General features: G+C 44.1%; 1 protein-coding gene across 1 annotated transcript in view; it reads left to right on the top strand.

The window, feature by feature from the left end:
- Positions 1-61: 61 nt before the first annotated feature.
- gbp2 (guanylate binding protein 2) overlaps positions 62-18,476 on the top strand; it is a gene marked incomplete at its 3' end in the record, with an annotated part of 24,209 nt that continues 5,794 nt past the window's right edge. Inside the window, exons 1-8 of the mRNA XM_080839007.1 lie at positions 62-127; positions 2,187-2,378; positions 2,535-2,612; positions 2,764-2,813; positions 6,047-6,156; positions 6,443-6,627; positions 12,741-12,983; positions 18,231-18,476. The exon at positions 18,231-18,476 is cut by the window's right edge and continues 35 nt beyond it. Coding sequence (XP_080695133.1) covers positions 2,189-2,378; positions 2,535-2,612; positions 2,764-2,813; positions 6,047-6,156; positions 6,443-6,627; positions 12,741-12,983; positions 18,231-18,476 — 1,102 coding nt within the window. The 5' untranslated portion in view covers positions 62-127; positions 2,187-2,188. The remainder of the gene's footprint in view (positions 128-2,186; positions 2,379-2,534; positions 2,613-2,763; positions 2,814-6,046; positions 6,157-6,442; positions 6,628-12,740; positions 12,984-18,230) is intronic.

Genomic DNA, 18,476 nt, shown 5'->3' with positions numbered 1-18,476 from the left:
ACGCCCCAGGCCCGTGATAGCGCGAGCATCTCTTTCTTTCGGTTTCACACCGGCAGCAGCTTCCCGACAGAAGCTGGAAAAATTCGGTTACCGACGCACGTGACGCTTCTCTCCGTGATCACAAAAGGTAAAACTTCTCACTCTTGAATCAGTCTGCGCCGAAAGCACATCTTTTGCATGGAGGCTTTGCTGATTAAACATTTTTACTTTTTTAGGCGTGTAATCATTCCTTATTCACTTTAAGTTCTGTAGATCAAACCACGCAGAGATAAGACCATATGCATTCATACTTTCGCTTTCACTGCCAGCACGAACTGATGATGCAAAAATGCACATATTTAGTGTAATGTTTTAGATAATACGAATATGTAAGGTGGGAACAAATAAAAGGTTCATTTGAACATCATTCTAATCAGTTGAAGTTTGCATTTACTGATGGAACAAAACTAAACTCAGTTCCGTCGCCGGACCTGAAACATCGTAAGGTATGATGAATGTTTTACGGAAAAGATGCAGCGTCGCCCTGCTTTCTCCCGGTCTTCGTTCCTGTTGCAATGATTTATGGAGTACAGACTTCCTCAGAAACTATTTCAGACTCTTATCTTGTTTATTTCCAGAGCTCCTGGACCTGTAGGCTAATTTTTGTCCTACTTCGGCGCGCAGGGCGTAGTCTTTCAATTTGTTTATTCTTTACACGCTCAGACTTAACAATGTCGCTTTCTCTTTCAAATATCCCTGCCCTTTCTTTAAAGTAGCCCCTGCTCAAATCAGTTTGTCTACGATCAGGAATGTCATGCGCTTCCAGTTGAGTCCTTGTCCTCTCCGGGCTGCTTCTGCCCGCTTCTAAAACTGCTGCTCACCGTTTTTCTGCGCGTTTTCTAGGATTGATGAGACTGTCACTACACGATGGTAGTCCACTACACGATGGTAGTCGTGTATGCTCAGCTGGCTGCTCACTGCACGATGGTAGTTGCCAGCCGATGGCAGTTTGTGTCTGAGCATGCGCGACTAGCATCGTGTCGTGGACTACCATCGTGTAGTGACAGAGACTATCAAAATCCACCAACCAATACAATCACGGCTTCCTTGGGGGCGTTCGCTTTACCTCTTACAGCGTCCCTTACATGCGGTCACTCACAGATAGCAAACAATCACTTAAACTCTGTTAAATTAACCTTAGGCAGGCAACGTTGAATATTGAAACAACGTTGTAATTTCAGTGGTATCTCAACCGATTTTAAACCACAGCAAATTATTGTTAATATTGTGGAAATCATATCCTGCTTTATCCACACCCAGGATAATTGTTATTTAAAACACAATACAATATGTTATATAGACAGTATGTTATATACAGAGTATGCTTGCCTATTTTCCATCATACATTAGCCTACTCATAAATGATAATGAACAACTTTACATTACTTAGAAAAAGGAGTTTGTGCATTAATTCACTCTTATTTCCCAAATTCACTTGTGTGCTTCAGTCTGGCATCTATGCACCTCACGTCATCCCTGAGACTGCTTTGAGAGAGAGGGGGGGCGAGAAAGAGAGGGGGAGAGGGAGAGCAAAGCAAGAGAGAAAGAGAAAGGGAAAGTGAGAGGGAGGGGGAAAGGGAGAGCAAAGCGAGAGGGAGAAGGAGAAGGAGAAGGAGACAGATAGACATATAGATAGACGCCCCTTTTTAATGCTAAGGTTTACAATTTCCAAAATAATATCATGGACACAAGGACATAGACAGGTGTAAGACACTGTTGGTTGCCATCTGAAATGACACTTCTGGGAACTGTAGCGGTCATTTGTTCAGACTTGTATGAATTATAGGCCTATGCCTGCCTTTGCTTTTCTCTCCCTGTCGCTTGCTGTCAACTCAATGTTATGTTACGTTATAGACTACTATTTTGCCAGTTAACATGAGGCTAACACATTGTAGGGGTTACCATAGCATATTTATAGTTTCGACATTTTGACAGTAAAATGAACATATTTAATGTAATTTTTTAGACAATACGAATATGTAAGGTGTGAACAACATCACATTAAACACATTAAAGAAATAAAAGGTACATTTGAACATTGTATAACAAACAAGTTAATAAAATCACAAACAGAGTGTGAAATCTACTCAGTTGAAGTTTGCATTTATTTGTGTATGTGTGTGTGTGTGTGTGTGGCTGTGTGTCAGAGATGGCACCAGTGTCCATGCAGGCCCCGGTGTGTCTGATTGATAATGGGACAGACGGGCGCATGAGTGTACAGCAGGGGGCGCTGCAGATCCTGGAGAAGATTCAGGAGCCGGTGGTGGTGGTGGCTGTGGTGGGGCTCTACCGCACGGGGAAGTCCTACCTCATGAACCGACTGGCCGGCAAACAAAAAGGTCAGATCACAGGGGGGAAAGCAGACAAACCAGTGTGTGATTGGTAGAGATATGATGGGTGGGTAAACCAGTGTGTGTGATTGGTGGAGATATAATGGGCGGGTAGACATCTCATCATCTCTAAATGATGCTCCTCTTGACCTCTTGACCTCTCAGGGTTTGCCCTGGGCGGCACCATTGAGTCCAAAACCAAAGGAATCTGGATGTGGTGTGTACCTCACCCCTCTAAAACAGGTGTGTATGTTCACACACTCATACAAACACACACGCACACACACACCTACACACTCACACACACACACACACAAGCACACACACATACACAACAACAAACATATAAACACACATATGTCTACACACATGTTAAAGTGATTTTTTTTCACAGGACACACTCTGGTGCTGTTGGACACAGAAGGACTGGGAGACGTTGAGAAGGTGTGTGTGCGTGTGTCTGTGTCTGAGTATGTGTGTGACACAGGGTGGGCTTGTACCCTAACCCAACATAATGTGACAATGTTGAAAGCATAGCATTGTGGCTAAAATATCACAACCACCTAGCTACCCAGCACAAACACCTAGCTTCCCAGCACAAACACCTAGCTAACTAGCACAAACACCTAGCCAACTAGCACTAACACCAAGCTACCCAGTACAACCACCCAGCTGACTAGCACAACCACCTAGCCAACTAGCACAAACACCTAGCTGACTAGCACTAACACCAAGCTACCCAGTACAACCACCCAGCTGACTAGCACAACCACCTAGCTGACTAGCACAAACACCTAGCTTCCCAGCACAACCACCTAGCTAACTAGCACAAACACCTAGCCGACTAGCACAAACACCTAGCCAACTAGCACAAACACCAAGCTACCCAGTACAACCACCCAGGTGACTAGCACAACCACCTAGCTAACTAGCACCAACACCTAGCTAACTAGAACAACCTCATAGCTAACTAGCACAACCAACCAGCTACCCAGCACAACCACCTAGCTCCCCAGCACAAACACCTAGCTACCCAGCACAAACACCTAGCTAACTATTACAACCTCCTAGCTATCTAGCACATCCACCCAGCTAACTAGCACAAACACCTAGCTAACTAGCTCAACCACCCAGCTAACTAGCACATCCACCCAGCTAACTAGCACAAACACCTAGCTAACTAGCTCAACCACCCAGCTAACTAGCATAAACACCTAGCTAACTAGCACAACCAGCTAGGAGGCTAGTTGTCCATATTCGGCTGGCAAGAAAACGTTACAATTGCAAACCTGCTACTGGTCGTCAGCTGCGTTTGGTCAGTGTTTGTAGCTAGCTTGTACACCAGCTTTTCCAGAGCTAACTAATGTGTAGTCATTGGTCTAGCCTACTTTTTTAGTTACATACCACAATAAACAAAGAGCTAACGCCCGACTCACATTGTTGCGTTGGAATGCGTTGATGCGTCAGGGTTAACGCATCGCCATTCACTTTGCATGGGGTGACGTCATCCTTTGCCGAACTGAATTGTGGCTCCGTTTGGTTCGCGTGCGTTGCGTTTCATGCTTTGCTTGCGGCAAGAGTTGAAGCAGGTTGAGCTTTTCGAGAGGCAATGCATGCGTCAGCCAATCATATTGCTTTTCATGCATAACTGACAGCACAGGCACTAGCCAATCATATCCCGTATATGCTCACGTCTACAGAGCGGCAAACTAAAAAAAAAAAAAGATGGCTGCCAAACTCCGTAGATGGTCGTATTTGTATCTACAAGTTGGTTGTTTGACTTTTTTTTGGTTAGATTTTTTAAAAGTTACCGAGAAATAGACACTATACAATGTAAAAAACCCTTTATTGTAACTGAGAAATACGTATCATAGGATTTGCGAGGTCTCTGAGCACCCTGTCTAATGATAGCATGCTACTACTGAAAGGGGAAAAGCTTGCTAGTGACTTGATTGGTTTGTTGACCCTTCAATCTCACTATAACGTCTCCGGTATCAACAGAACCCCATGCGCCAGACTCCTCCTCTGCCTTCCGTTGGATCAACGCCTTCCAACGCAACAATGTGAGTCGGGCGTAACTGATGTCTAGTCCTTGGTCAAGCGTTTAGTTCCATAGCCTGTTAACCGGAAATACCCATTTGCAACCGGTGTTTCTCCCCTGTGTCATCCAAGGGTTAGGGCTGATCCAGGTGTCATTAGGGGTTAGGGCTGATCCAGGGGTCATTAGGGGTTAGGGCTGATCCAGGGGTCATTAGGGGTTAGGGCTGATCCAGGGGTCGTTAGGGGTTAGGGCTGATCCAGGGGTCATTAGGGGTTAGGGCTGATCCAGGGGTCATTAGGGGTTAGGGCTGATCCAGGGGTCATTAGGGGTTAGGGCTGATCCAGGGGTCATCCAAGGGTTAGGGCTGATCCAGGGGTCATTAGGGGTTAGGAGTGATCCAGGGGTCATTAGGGGTTAGGGCTGATCCAGGGGTCATCCAAGGGTTAGGAGTGATCCAGGGGTCATCCAAGGGTTAGGGCTGATCCAGGGGTCATTAGGGGTTAGGGCTGATCCAGGGGTCATTAGGGGTTAGGAGTGATCCAGGGGTCATTAGGGGTTAGGGCTGATCCAGGGGTCATTAGGGGTTAGGAGTGATCCAGGCAATGTCCTGTTGTGTGCTACTGGTATGAAAGGACAGTGTCAGACCTGACTCTGCGCACTCTAACCTTTGACCCTAACCCTGTCCAGAGATCAGACCTGACTCTGCGGACTCTAACCTTTGACAGAATCTCAAAAAGTATGCTAAAGTTGAAGAAGGCAGCAGAGGACGAAGTCAGGTTTCTGTAGTTTTATTTCAGCGTGGAGACCCCCTCTCAGCTGCTGCTTAGAGAAAGGCCTACCTGATAGCAGAATATGTTGGCATTTATACATTTCAATCAGGTACAATACAATAGGGCAGGGTAGAACCACACCCTTTAGGTGAGAGGAAGGGGGACAGTTGGGAGAGGGGTTCACCTATGGGGGGAGGGGGGTGATACCAGGATACAAAGGATTCTAGCAGGAAGAGGGGGAGGGGGTTCAAGTGTCATTTACTCAGGTCTCAGTGAGACAGACACAGTACACATCCAGAGTGAGTTGCAGATACGAAACAAGGAGTTAATGTCTTACTACAACAGAATAGCAATACTTCCAGTTCCATCACCTTTGACCCTTAACCTGTCCAGAGTTCAGATGTGTAAACGGTTGTGATAGTTGGGCAAGCTAGAGCAGGTGGTTTGGCGTTGGAGGAGTGAAACTAGGGAGTGACAGGGGTGGTGGAGCAGGTGCTGGAACCTTGTGATTGGCTCAGACACTCAGTATGGCTTTCTGTGATTAGGTCACACTCAATATGGCTCTCTGTGATTGCCTCAGACACTGGTGCCTCAGTATGGCTCTCTGTGATTGGCTCAGACACTGGTGCCTCAGTATGGCTCTCTGTGATTGGCTCAGAACCCAGGGAGTGTGGCGCAGAGGACTGTCTATGCACCATGTGTGTGTGTCTATCTGGTGTGTCAATGTGTGTGTGTGTGTGTATTTGGTGTGTCACTGTGTGTGTGTCTCTGTGTGTGTGTGTCTCTGTGTGTGGGTTTACGTTAAGGGAAGTTTGAACATTATTCCCAGCATGCTTTCTGATATGTGATGATAATGTGGTTGCCAGGGCGATGAGAAACACGACACCTGGATCTTCTGTCTGGCTGTTTTACTCAGCAGCACTCTGGTCTACAACAGCTTGGGCACCATCGACAACAACGCCCTGGAGAAACTGCAGTATCCTTTCACACACACACACACACACACACACACACACACACATACACACACAACCACACAGAGACACACACACACACACACACTTACACACACACACACACACACATACACACACAACCACACAGAGACAGACAAACACACACACACACACACATACAAATAGTCACACACACACACACACACACACACACACACACACACACAAATACATATACTCATTCAAGATTTTGTACTGCATTACATGTGAAATAGGTTACATTCTCCTGAACAGCGCCCCCAACAGCTACGTGACGGAACTGACAGAGCACATCAAGGTGAAGTCCAGTGAGCATGACAAGACTACGGAGCTGATGCGGGTCTTCCCCTCTTTCGTGTGGACGGTCAGAGACTTCACCCTGGAGCTGGAGCTGAAGGGCAAACCCATCACTGCTGATGAGTACCTGGAGAACGCCCTGAAGCTGAAATCAGGTCAGACACAGGCAGGCACACACACACACACACACACACACACACACACACACACACACAGGGGCGGACTGGGGGGAAAAAGTGGCCCGGGAGTTACTGTCAGACCGGCCCACTCAATACACGGCGTGCGGCCCACTAAGTACACGGCGCGCTGCCCACTCAATGGATCGCACGTATCGGTCAGTGGCCTACTGGGAAAAAATACCCATACACTAAACATTATTTTGGTTGATTACAAAGAAATTACATCATATTATGCTTGTTTTTTAATAACATTTGGATCCCAATTTGCCTGGATGGACACATGGAATAAAATGATACTGGCTATTGTAACACTCCAAGGTAGGTATAGTTTGCAAGATGAATAGTATCAGATCAGATCAGATGGTTATCAGATCAGATGGTTATACGTATAACTACAAAGCCTATTGGTTAGTACACTCAAAGCGTATTAGATAAATATACTTCAAATTAGTGCTGTCAAACTATGACAATATTTAATCGCAAATTTTTGTCTATTATAAAAGTCCCTTCATTTATTTTGTATCCATTTATCCATGTTTTATTCCAGAATCATCTATCTAGATAACATATTAACATTGTTTATAATGTAAGTGTTGTGAAACGCAAGCTTTACTTAGCCAATTCAACACCTTTAGATAACATATTAACAATCTAGATAACATATTAACATTGTTTACAACTACCACCTTGGATAGCTTGCTCATCGATTGTAAGCAAGTGACTACGGCTAACATGTTAAAATAGATAATCTCGACGTTGACAACAGCTTGCTTATTTTACCAGATCATAACGGTCTCAATTTAAGACATACCGTTAGCTAGGCTTGCTGTAGGGAACGTTACCTCATCTGTGAATAGCAAGCTAACATTTGGCAAGGTCAACGCCACATCTTACCGTATCACTGTCACCAGTCAGTGGTTTTCCAAATAAAATGTAGGCTAGAGTAATTGACATTCAATAACATCTAAAACTAAATCAGACTGACGGAAGAGATTGACAGAGGCAGCAGCAAGATGTAACTCATCCGTGTTAAGGGCTAGGGCTGACTGCACACGTCAATACGGTTGCGTGCCCTGGCTGGGCGTGTTGCGTGTATGTATGCAAATCCAAATGTAAGAATCCCAGAATCCTCTAACTCAATCGGCACAGCTGAGAACACTTCGGCTGTGTAAGAACCAATTTTCAGGTGTTCATTAATAACGTAGAGTAGGGGCCAAAACCCAAGTTTTCATGTGAGGTCATGCCCCATTATATTGAAATGTATTCAATTTGTACCCAATTAACATTAGCACTCATTTACATACATGCAAACCCAGAATGAGGTGACAAACCAAACCCTTGTAGGGGGGTCTGGGGGTACCCTCCCCAAGATTTTTTTGTGATTTTAACATGACAATTAAGCATTCTGGTATACTCCAAAAAGAAAATAATGGGGAAAGATAACATTTGCTTCAGGTAAAAAAAATAACAGTTATTAACATATCATACTAAATTAATATAAATTATTTAGGACATACACAGGGAAGATGTTAAAATCCCTGTGCCGTAGGTATATAATGGCCAATCAACAAACAGCCATTTACAAAAGGCTCATAAACATAATGGCAGGCAACAAGAGTGACCACTGATGTTTCGATGGAAATATTCCCATTATTTTTTATTTGTATCCGTAAAAGAGAAAAATATAACAGTTAGGTGTAAGCTGTGCCCTGGAGACAAGCGCCTCTCTACTGCACTTGACTCCACAAGCAACCTCCACAAACATTTGTTACGCGAACACGAACAGGTGAAACTTTTAGCAAGAGAGCGTCATGCCTCGTCCTCAACTCAGATAAATCACCATTCAATTTGAAACTTGCACATTAACTACTGGTTGTTTTCATATTTCATATCAACACTCTTTACACACACATAAGTAAGGTACTTACAGTTGGCAACTGCTAGCTATGAACTCTTGTTGAGATAAGTGATTTTTAACTCATGAATATGAACTAGTTCATACGAAGTTGCAAAGGCACCCTGAGGGTTTATACTTTTTCCCGTTATAAATGTATAAGTTAAATCGAGGAGACTATAACAACAGCTAGATAACTGGCTATCATTTCATGCAAACGGAGCTCTTCCATTTAAATCGTTATTAAAAGTTTCCTTAGGTAGTTAGTTAAATAGCATAGCAACTACATAACTATAGATATGGATCTGTATTGACAAAAGGACAATAGCGCCCCTCCCTTGGCCCATCTTAAACAATGTTAAAACTGTGGCCAAGCAGTGAACTGCAACCAGTCTGGGTTAAATATGACGTTGAAACAGAGAACCTGTTCAAAATGGGTTAAAATGCTGTCTAATGAATGGTGTTCTGACTCTAATTCTGACCAGACTGCGGGCCAAAAAAAATCCAGGCCCCAAATTGGGCAGCCCTGACGTAGAGATATGTTCTTACGTTGAACTTCCGAAGTCTGTAAAACACATTTAAGAAGTAACGTAAAAAAATAAATAAATAGGTCACCATAGTTGTGAAGACAGATTGCAAGTAGGAGTATAAATTCAGTCAGTGCTTCTCAACAGTTGTATATCTTAGAGAAACTAGATTAATGTTGTCTTCAGAAGCTAAAAAATGTGTTGTACTGATACTGATATGTGCTGAGAGTGGGCCTGATGGCGGTGGGCCGGTTGATGATGATAATGAGGCGGTGTTTTGACACAGACACACACAAACATACTCACACAGACACACACAAACATACTCACACGAACACACACACACACACACACACACACACATTCACATCTTTCATGGTATTCTGCAAGTAGTCCGGTCATTTAACGTAACGGAAAGTCATTATTACCTGAAGTCAGCAAGTAATGGGTTGCTACGCAATACCTGCAACTTTGAAGTTCTATTAGCCTGTAGAATTGTTTTTTTTTGCGGACATCACGAAACCGCAACAAAATCATTAAAAAAAGATATTTTGGGGGAATGTCTTCTATCCTTTTGGCAAGTAACTGTATAATAACAAATTCACCTAGTTAGCTGAGACATTTATTTTTTTATTGCAAACAGCCCATGAAATTAGCCAACATTAATAACCTTGAGAAGAACTTGCATTAAATTAAATTGTGATGTCTGCTTTGTGCTGATGGACTTATGCTGGTAGGCAGTGGTGGGTAGAGTACTGAAAATTGGTACTCAAGTAAAAGTACAATTACCTCCTTCAAAATCGACTTGAGTAAAAGTTAATATTCCAATTGGAAAACTTACTTGAGTAAGAGTAAAAAAGTACTCTGTTTAAAAGTTACTCAAATTACAAGTTACTTTTTTGTTTTGGAGTGTTTGGATCAATGAAAAACATAACGTGAGTAAGTCGGAAAGAAATGCACTCTTGACACATTTCTTCACAAGTTGCTTCATTGTGTCATGTATGTTTTTTTTCATTACACATCTCATAGATCTCATAGAAAATAACAGTAGGCCATTAAAAACATTGACCATGTAGGAGATCTCATTCTTTCTCATGGAGGGAAATGCCCCCTCTCTCTCTCTCTCTCTTTCTGACTGCAAAAGCATTGTTATTTACAAGATCATCCCGGTTAGAGAAAAAAGATGCCATGAATCACTTGCCATTTTGCACATTTTTGACTTATTCGTGCTAGCAATTCTGACAATATAACTTAGCTGCCATTTGCAAGCTAGCCAAGTTAATAAACATGATGCTGACGGTGAGTTGCAAAAAAAATAATTATTACATTGGAGTGGGGGCTGCCCCAGGACTGTCAGGAGGACCAGTAGTAACGCTAGCTTCGTCCATCTTCTCATCCATAGTGGCGGCGTTTAAAGTTCCAGTCGTAACGGTCGACCTGAAGTTGTCTCCTGCGCGGCTATGAAATGACAACAATGTTGCAACCTGTGGAGGGCGCGTCGATAACGCATAGCTAACTGACCTCTCCGTTTTTACCCTCTCTGGTTGCCGTGTATGCTTGTATTCCAGTAAACAAAGATATGTGTACTTTTATCACAATACTCATTTTAATGAAAGCACAATGGAAATGTAACTGAGTAAAGAGTAGAATTCTAGTTCAAATATTTACTCCAGTAAGAGTAAAAGTGCAGACTTTATAAAGGAACGCAAAAAGTACTCGTTACCCGAAAAATGTACTTTTTTACTCATTTGCGTTCCTTGTAACGCGTTACTACCCACCACTGCTGGTAGGCTACAGTAAAATAGGCTAGTGGTACCTTATTTAACCCCAGGCCCGTATTCGGGGCCCGGCCTTGATATGTCCGTATCGACTCATACTCAGTATATGAAGCCCAGCCTCTAATTAAATCCCGGTCTTTATTCAAGGATTAACGGTACTCACACTCACACACACACAAACACACACACACACACACACACACACAAAAACACAGACACACAAACACACAAACACGAACACACTAGGGATGGGAAGATTCACCGGTTCGCCACGATGCACCGGCATAAAAGTTCACGATACGATGGCCCGGATCAAAAAAGTGTGGACCGGATACAATGTGAGATGAATCGCGATGCATCGGTTCTAACATTTTTGTATCGGTATAATCTCAATACAAGGCCAATCATTTTATATTTAGATAGATTCCACCTCTCTTACTGTTTCTTAAACGCGCTCTCATCTCCACTGCTGTTAATGGCCGCTTCTTGTGAAGTCTATAACTTTTCTAAAATCACTATCTGTCTGCAATACCGCTCTCGGCCTCTACACAACTTCGGGGCTCTCACAGGAATAGACAGTTGGATAAGCGACTATTACTAACGGTGTTTTTCGCATGGAAGTCTCTAGAAATCTAGCACCTTATTGAGCGAAATTAAAAAGAGTTGAACGTGCAGTTCTCAGACACCAGAATGAACACGCTCACAGTATCGTTCATCAGGCAGTAATACCCTACGTTCAGTTCACTTTCACCAAAATTATGAACGAGTTCATGAACTTTCATTCAATGAACGTGTTCAGACACAACACTGGCGCTTGAACCACGTTTCAAAGACCTGGCTTTCTTGGAAGACCACGGCACCAAGGACATGGTATTTTTAAAGATAATAGCAGAGGTGATGATGGAGGAAGAGGTAAGAATATACTCCATATACCGTAGCTAAACTCTCTATTTGTTACTTGAATTTACCTGTGCCTTCCTTAAATTGGAAAAGGAAATCTAGCAGCTAGTCTCCATTATACTTTTTTCTTCATCCTGATCATGTGGATCAACTCAAAACCTAAAGAAAAACCTTAAAATAGGGCAAATAAGTTAAATTGATTGCGTGAGGCATTTGATCCACATGTTTAGGATGAAGCAAACTGTGTTGTGACTGCCTGGTAGGCCTATAGTAAAAAAAAAAAAAATGACATTTAGAGAACACTTACACACGTACATATACATGTTATATTTTGTCAGATGCCTTTTTAATGATTTGTTGTATGACAAATAAATGAATCATTATGAATAATATAAAATTGCATTATTTTGTATCGCACCTTGTTGAATCGCATCGTGTCGAATTGCATCGTGTCGAATCGTACTGCATCGCAATAGGGGTGAATCGTATCGTATCGCATTAGTAGCTGCTTTTATGTATCTTTAATGTATCGGATCGTTGGCAGCGCATCGGGATGTGTATCGCATGTTCCTCAGTGATGAGATGCACATCCCTAGAACACACACACAAACACACCTACACACACAGTTACACTAACACACGTACACCTTTCCACACAAACATACTAACACAAACACAAACACACAAACACGAACACACACACAAACACACAGTTACACTAACACACGTACACCTTCACACACAAACATACTAACACAAACACAAACACACAAACACGAACACACACACAAACACACAGTTACACTAACACACGTACACCTTCACACACAAACATACTAACACAAACACAAACACACAAACACGAACACACACACAAACACACTGTTACACTAACACACGTACACCTTCACACACAAACATACTAACACAAACACAAACACACAAAGATACTCACGGATGAATGGTTAAGGTGTTGTTTGTTTTGAATAGGCCACTCCGCTGAGGTCACTAGACAGAATCAGCTGCGCCAGGGCCTGAGGGACTTCTTCGCTCCGAGGCGCTGCTTCACATTCGACCGCCCGGCCAGCACCAAGAACATGAGGCGCATGGAGGAACTCACGGACGCCGACCTGGACGAGTCTTTTGTGGAGGAGGCCCAGAAGTTCTGCAGCTACATCTTCAACAACTCCAAGCCCAAAGCCATGAGGGGCGGCATGGGAGTCACTGGCACGAGTGGGTATTGCCATCACTAATCTCCCATCAGTACTGTCCTAGTGTTAATGTCCCATCACTACTGCCCTAGTGTTAATGCCCTAGTGTTAATGCCCCATCACTACTGCCCTAGTGTTAATACCCCATCACTACTGCCCTAGTGTTAATGCCCTAGTGTTAATGCTCTAATGTTAATGCCCCATCACTACTACCCTAGTGTTAATGCCCCATCACTACTGCCCTAGTGTTAATGTCCCATCACTACTGCCCTAGTGTTTATGCCCCATCACTACTGCCCTAGTGTTAATGCCCCATCACTACTGCCCTAGTGTTAATGTCCCATCACTACTGCCCTAGTGTTAATGTCCTATCACTACTGCCCTTGTGATAATACCCCATCACTACTGCCCTAGTGTTAATGTCCCATCACTACTGCCCTAGTGTTAATGCCCCATCACTACTACCCCATCACTACTGCCCTAGTGTTAATGCCCCATCACTACTGCCCTAGTGTTAATGCCCCATCACTACTGCCCTAGTGTTAATGCCCTAGTGTTAATACCCCATCACTACTGCCCTAGTGTTAATACCCCATCACTACTGCCCTAGTGTCAATACCCTAGTGTTAATGCTCTAATATTAATGCCCCATCACTACTGCCCTAGTGTTAATGCCCCATCACTACTGCCCTATTGTTAATACCCCATCACTACTGCCCTAGTGTCAATACCCTAGTGTTAATGCTCTAATATTAATGCCCCATCACTACTGCCCTAGTGTTAATGCCCCATCACTACTACCCCATCACCACTGCTCTAATGTTGATGCCCCATCACTACTGCCCTAGTGTTAATGCCCCATCACTACTACCCCATCACCACTGCTCTAATGTTGATGCCCCATCACTACTGCCCTAGTGTTAATACCCCATCACTACTGCCCTAGTTTTAATGCCCCATCACTACTGCCCTAGTGTTAATACCCCATCACTACTACCCTAGTGTTAATACCCCATCACCACTGCCCTAGTGTTAATGCCCCATCACTACTGCCCTAGTGTTAATACCCCATCACTACTCCCCTAGTGTTAATGCCCCATCACTACTGCCCTAGTGTTAATACCCTAGTGTTAATGCTCTAATGTTGATGCCCTATCACTACTGCCCTAGTGTTAATGCCCCATCACTACTGCCCTAGTGTTAATGTCCCATCACTACTGCCCTAGTGTTAATGCCCCATCACTACTGCCCTAGTGTTAATACCCTAGTGTTAATGCTCTAATGTTGATGCCCTATCACTACTGCCCTAGTGTTAATGCCCCATCACTACTGCCCTAGTGTTAATACCCCATCACTACTGCCCTAGTGTTAATGCCCCATCACTACTGCCCTAGTGTCAATACCCTAGTGTTAATGCTCTAATATTAATGCCCCATCACTACTGCCCTAGTGTTAATGCCCCATCACTACTGCCCTAGTGTTAATACCCCATCACTACTGCCCTAGTGTTAATGCCCTAGTGTTAATGCTCTAATGTTAATGCCCCATCACTACTACCCTAGTGTTAATGCCCCATCACTACTGCCCTAGTGTTAATGTCCCATCACTACTGCCCTAGTGTTTATGCCCGATCACTACTGCCCTAGTGTTTATGCCCCATCACTACTGCCCTAGTGTTAATGCCCCATCACTACTGCCCTAGTGTTAATGTCCCATCACTACTACCCTAGTGTTAATGTCCCATCACTACTGCCCTAGTGTTAATGTCCCATCACTACTGCCCTAGTGTTTATGCCCCATCACTACTACCCCATCACTACTGCCCTAGTGTTAATGCCCCATCACTACTGCCCTAGTGTTAATGCCCCATCACTACTGCCCTAGTGTTAATGCCCTAGTGTTAATACCCCATCACTACTGCCCTAGTGTTAATACCCCATCACTACTGCCCTAGTGTCAATACCCTAGTGTTAATGCTCTAATATTAATGCCCCATCACTACTGCCCTAGTGTTAATGCCCCATCACTACTGCCCTATTGTTAATACCCCATCACTACTGCCCTAGTGTCAATACCCTAGTGTTAATGCTCTAATATTAATGCCCCATCACTACTGCCCTAGTGTTAATGCCCCATCACTACTACCCCATCACCATTGCTCTAATGTTGATGCCCCATCACTACTGCCCTAGTGTTAATGCCCCATCACTACTACCCCATCACCACTGCTCTAATGTTGATGCCCCATCACTACTGCCCTAGTGTTAATACCCCATCACTACTGCCCTAGTTTTAATGCCCCATCACTACTGCCCTAGTGTTAATACCCCATCACTACTACCCTAGTGTTAATACCCCATCACCACTGCCCTAGTGTTAATGCCCCATCACTACTGCCCTAGTGTTAATACCCCATCACTACTCCCCTAGTGTTAATGCCCCATCACTACTGCCCTAGTGTTAATACCCTAGTGTTAATGCTCTAATGTTGATGCCCTATCACTACTGCCCTAGTGTTAATGCCCCATCACTACTGCCCTAGTGTTAATGTCCCATCACTACTGCCCTAGTGTTAATGCCCCATCACTACTGCCCTAGTGTTAATACCCCATCACTACTGCCCTAGTGTTAATACCCTAGTGTTAATGCTCTAATGTTGATGCCCTATCACTACTGCCCTAGTGTTAATGCCCCATCACTACTGCCCTAGTGTTAATACCCCATCACTACTGCCCTAGTGTTAATGCCCCATCACTACTGCCCTAGTGTTAATGCTCTAATGTTAATGCCCCATCACTACTGCCCTAGTGTTAATACCCTATCACTACTCCCCTAGTGTTAATACCCTATCACTACTGCCCTAGTGTTAATACCCTATCACTACTCCCCTAGTGTTAATACCCTAGTGTTAATGCTCTAATGTTAATGCCCCATCACTACTGCCCTAGTGTTAATGCCCTAGTGTTAATGCCCCATCACTACTACCCCATCACCACTGCTCTAATGTTGATGCCCCATCACTACTGCCCTAGTGTTAATACCCCATCACTACTGCCCTAGTGTTAATGCCCCATCACTACTGCCCTAGTGTTAATACCCCATCACTACTACTACCCTAGTGTTAATACCCCATCACCACTGCCCTAGTGTTAATGCCCCATCACTACTGCCCTAGTGTTAATGCCCCATCACTACTACCCTAGTGTTAATACCCCATCACCACTGCCCTAGTGTTAATGCCCCATCACTACTACCCTAGTGTTAATACCCCATCACCACTGCCCTAGTGTTAATGCCCCATCACTACTGCCCTAGTGTTAATGCCCTAGTGTTAATGCCCTAGTGTTAATGCCCAATCACTACTGCCCTAGTGTTAATGCCCCATCACTACTGCCCTAGTGTTAATACCCCATCACTACTGCCCTAGTGTTAATGCCCCATCACTACTATCCCATCACCACTGCCCTAGTGTTAATGCCCCATCACTACTGCCCTAGTGTTAATGCCCCATCACTACTGCCCTAGTGTTAATGCCCTATTGTTAATACCCCATCACTACTGCCCTAGTGTTAATACCCCATCACTACTGCCCTAGTGTTAATGCCCCATCACCACTGCCCTAGTGTTAATGCCCCATCACTACTGCCCTAGTGTTAATGCCCTAGTGTTAATGCCCTAGTGTTAATGCCCAATCACTACTGCCCTAGTGTTAATGCCCCATCACTACTGCCCTAGTGTTAATACCCCATCACTACTGCCCTAGTGTTAATGCCCCATCACTACTATCCCATCACCACTACCCTAGTGTTAATGCCCCATCACTACTGCCCTAGTGTTAATGCCCCATCACTACTGCCCTAGTGTTAATGCCCTATTGTTAATACCCCATCACTACTGCCCTAGTGTTAATACCCCATCACTACTGCCCTAGTGTTAATGCCCCATCACTACTGCCCTAGGGTTAATGCCCCATCACTACTGCCCTAGTGTTAATGCCCTAGTGTTAATACCCCATCACTACTGCCCTAGTGTTAATACCCCATCACTACTGCCCTAGTGTTAATGCCCCATCACTACTGCCCTAGGGTTAGGGTTACCTTAGGGCCATCTTATGTAGTTGGTCTGGCCAGTTTTGCACAACTTAAAGGGAAAACTCGACTCAAAGCCTTCACTGTTTCATATTAGCAAGCTACGGTTCGTGAAAGTGGAAGACCCTTACCATCAAGCTCACCACCTTGTTGTCATGGCTACGTCAGTAGAGACAATCAAAATATGTAAGGGATAATGTATAGAACGCAGGTCATTGTCGGGAAAATAAGCCCCGACAGGGCGAACAGCACCCCGACGCAGGCGGAGGGGTGTTGCTTCACCGTGAAGGGGCTTATTTTCCCGAGAATGGCCGGCGTTCTATTCATTATCCCGCTTATTATACGGCTAAAACTAAAAAAATAACTTAACGCAGTGTGTCTTTTTACAATGTATTTGTTTTTGTTACTATACTTAGAGTTAAAAAGCAGAGAAATAGTTCGCCAAAGACGTTCAACTTCAAAGACAGTTGAACATTCTTTAGAACACAGCTGCTCAACCGTCCGCTGAAACTCCCTTGATAAATTACCGTACTACTTGCGGAGTGCTACGAAAGATGTGAATCACAGGGAAAAAGGCCACTTTCCTTGACAGCGGTCATTAAGTGCATAGCAACATCAGTTATCGGAAAATAGTTGACCGCAGAACGTTGGGAAGCCCCATTCAAGTGAATGGAGCATTCTACAGCATTAAGAAGAGCCGTGTAATAACTATATTTAATTGATATTCTTAACAATAAGAAACTTGTTCAAGAGTCAATTCTAAATTTGAACATGTTCATATTCATATGGGGTCATGGTCTATACATAAACATATCATACCAGTTTTAACAGCTGGGTATTATGATATCGGTATGCCGAGCAACACTACATGGGTTAGTTAGGTTAAGTTATGGTGAGCTGGTCTGTAGTGGGCGTGTGTGTTAGTTATGGTTAGCTGGTTTTTAATGTGTGTGTGTTAGTTATGGTTAGCTGGTCTGCAATGTGTGTGTGTTAGTTATTGTCAGCTGGTCTGTAATGTGTGTGTGTGTTAGTTATGGATAGCTGGTCTGTAATGTGTGTGTGTTAGTTATGGTTAGCTGGTCTGTAATGTGTGTGTGTGTTCGCTAGGGGTTAGCTGGTCTGTAATGTGTGTGTTAGTTATGGATAGCTGGTCTGTAATGTGTGTGTGTGTTGTCCTGCAGTGCTGGGCAGCCTGGCAGAGACGTATGTGGAGGCGATCCGCAGTGGCAAGGTGCCGTGTCTGGATAGCGCAGTGGAGTCGCTGGCGATGATCCAGAACAGCCGAGCCATCACAGAGGCTCTGGAGTTCTACCGGACAGAGATGGAGCGCTGGGTGCACTTACCCTCCGAGACACAGGAGGCGCTGTCTGAGATCCACGCTGCTGCAGAGAAACAGGCCGTAGACATCTTCGTCAGAGGCTCCTTTA

Source organism: Sprattus sprattus (genome assembly GCF_963457725.1).
Source record: "Sprattus sprattus genome assembly, chromosome: 5".
Lineage (NCBI taxonomy): Eukaryota > Metazoa > Chordata > Actinopteri > Clupeiformes > Clupeidae > Sprattus > Sprattus sprattus.
The sequence above is the reverse complement of the archived record's forward strand: the minus strand, read 5'-3'. Positions and strand labels throughout refer to the sequence as shown.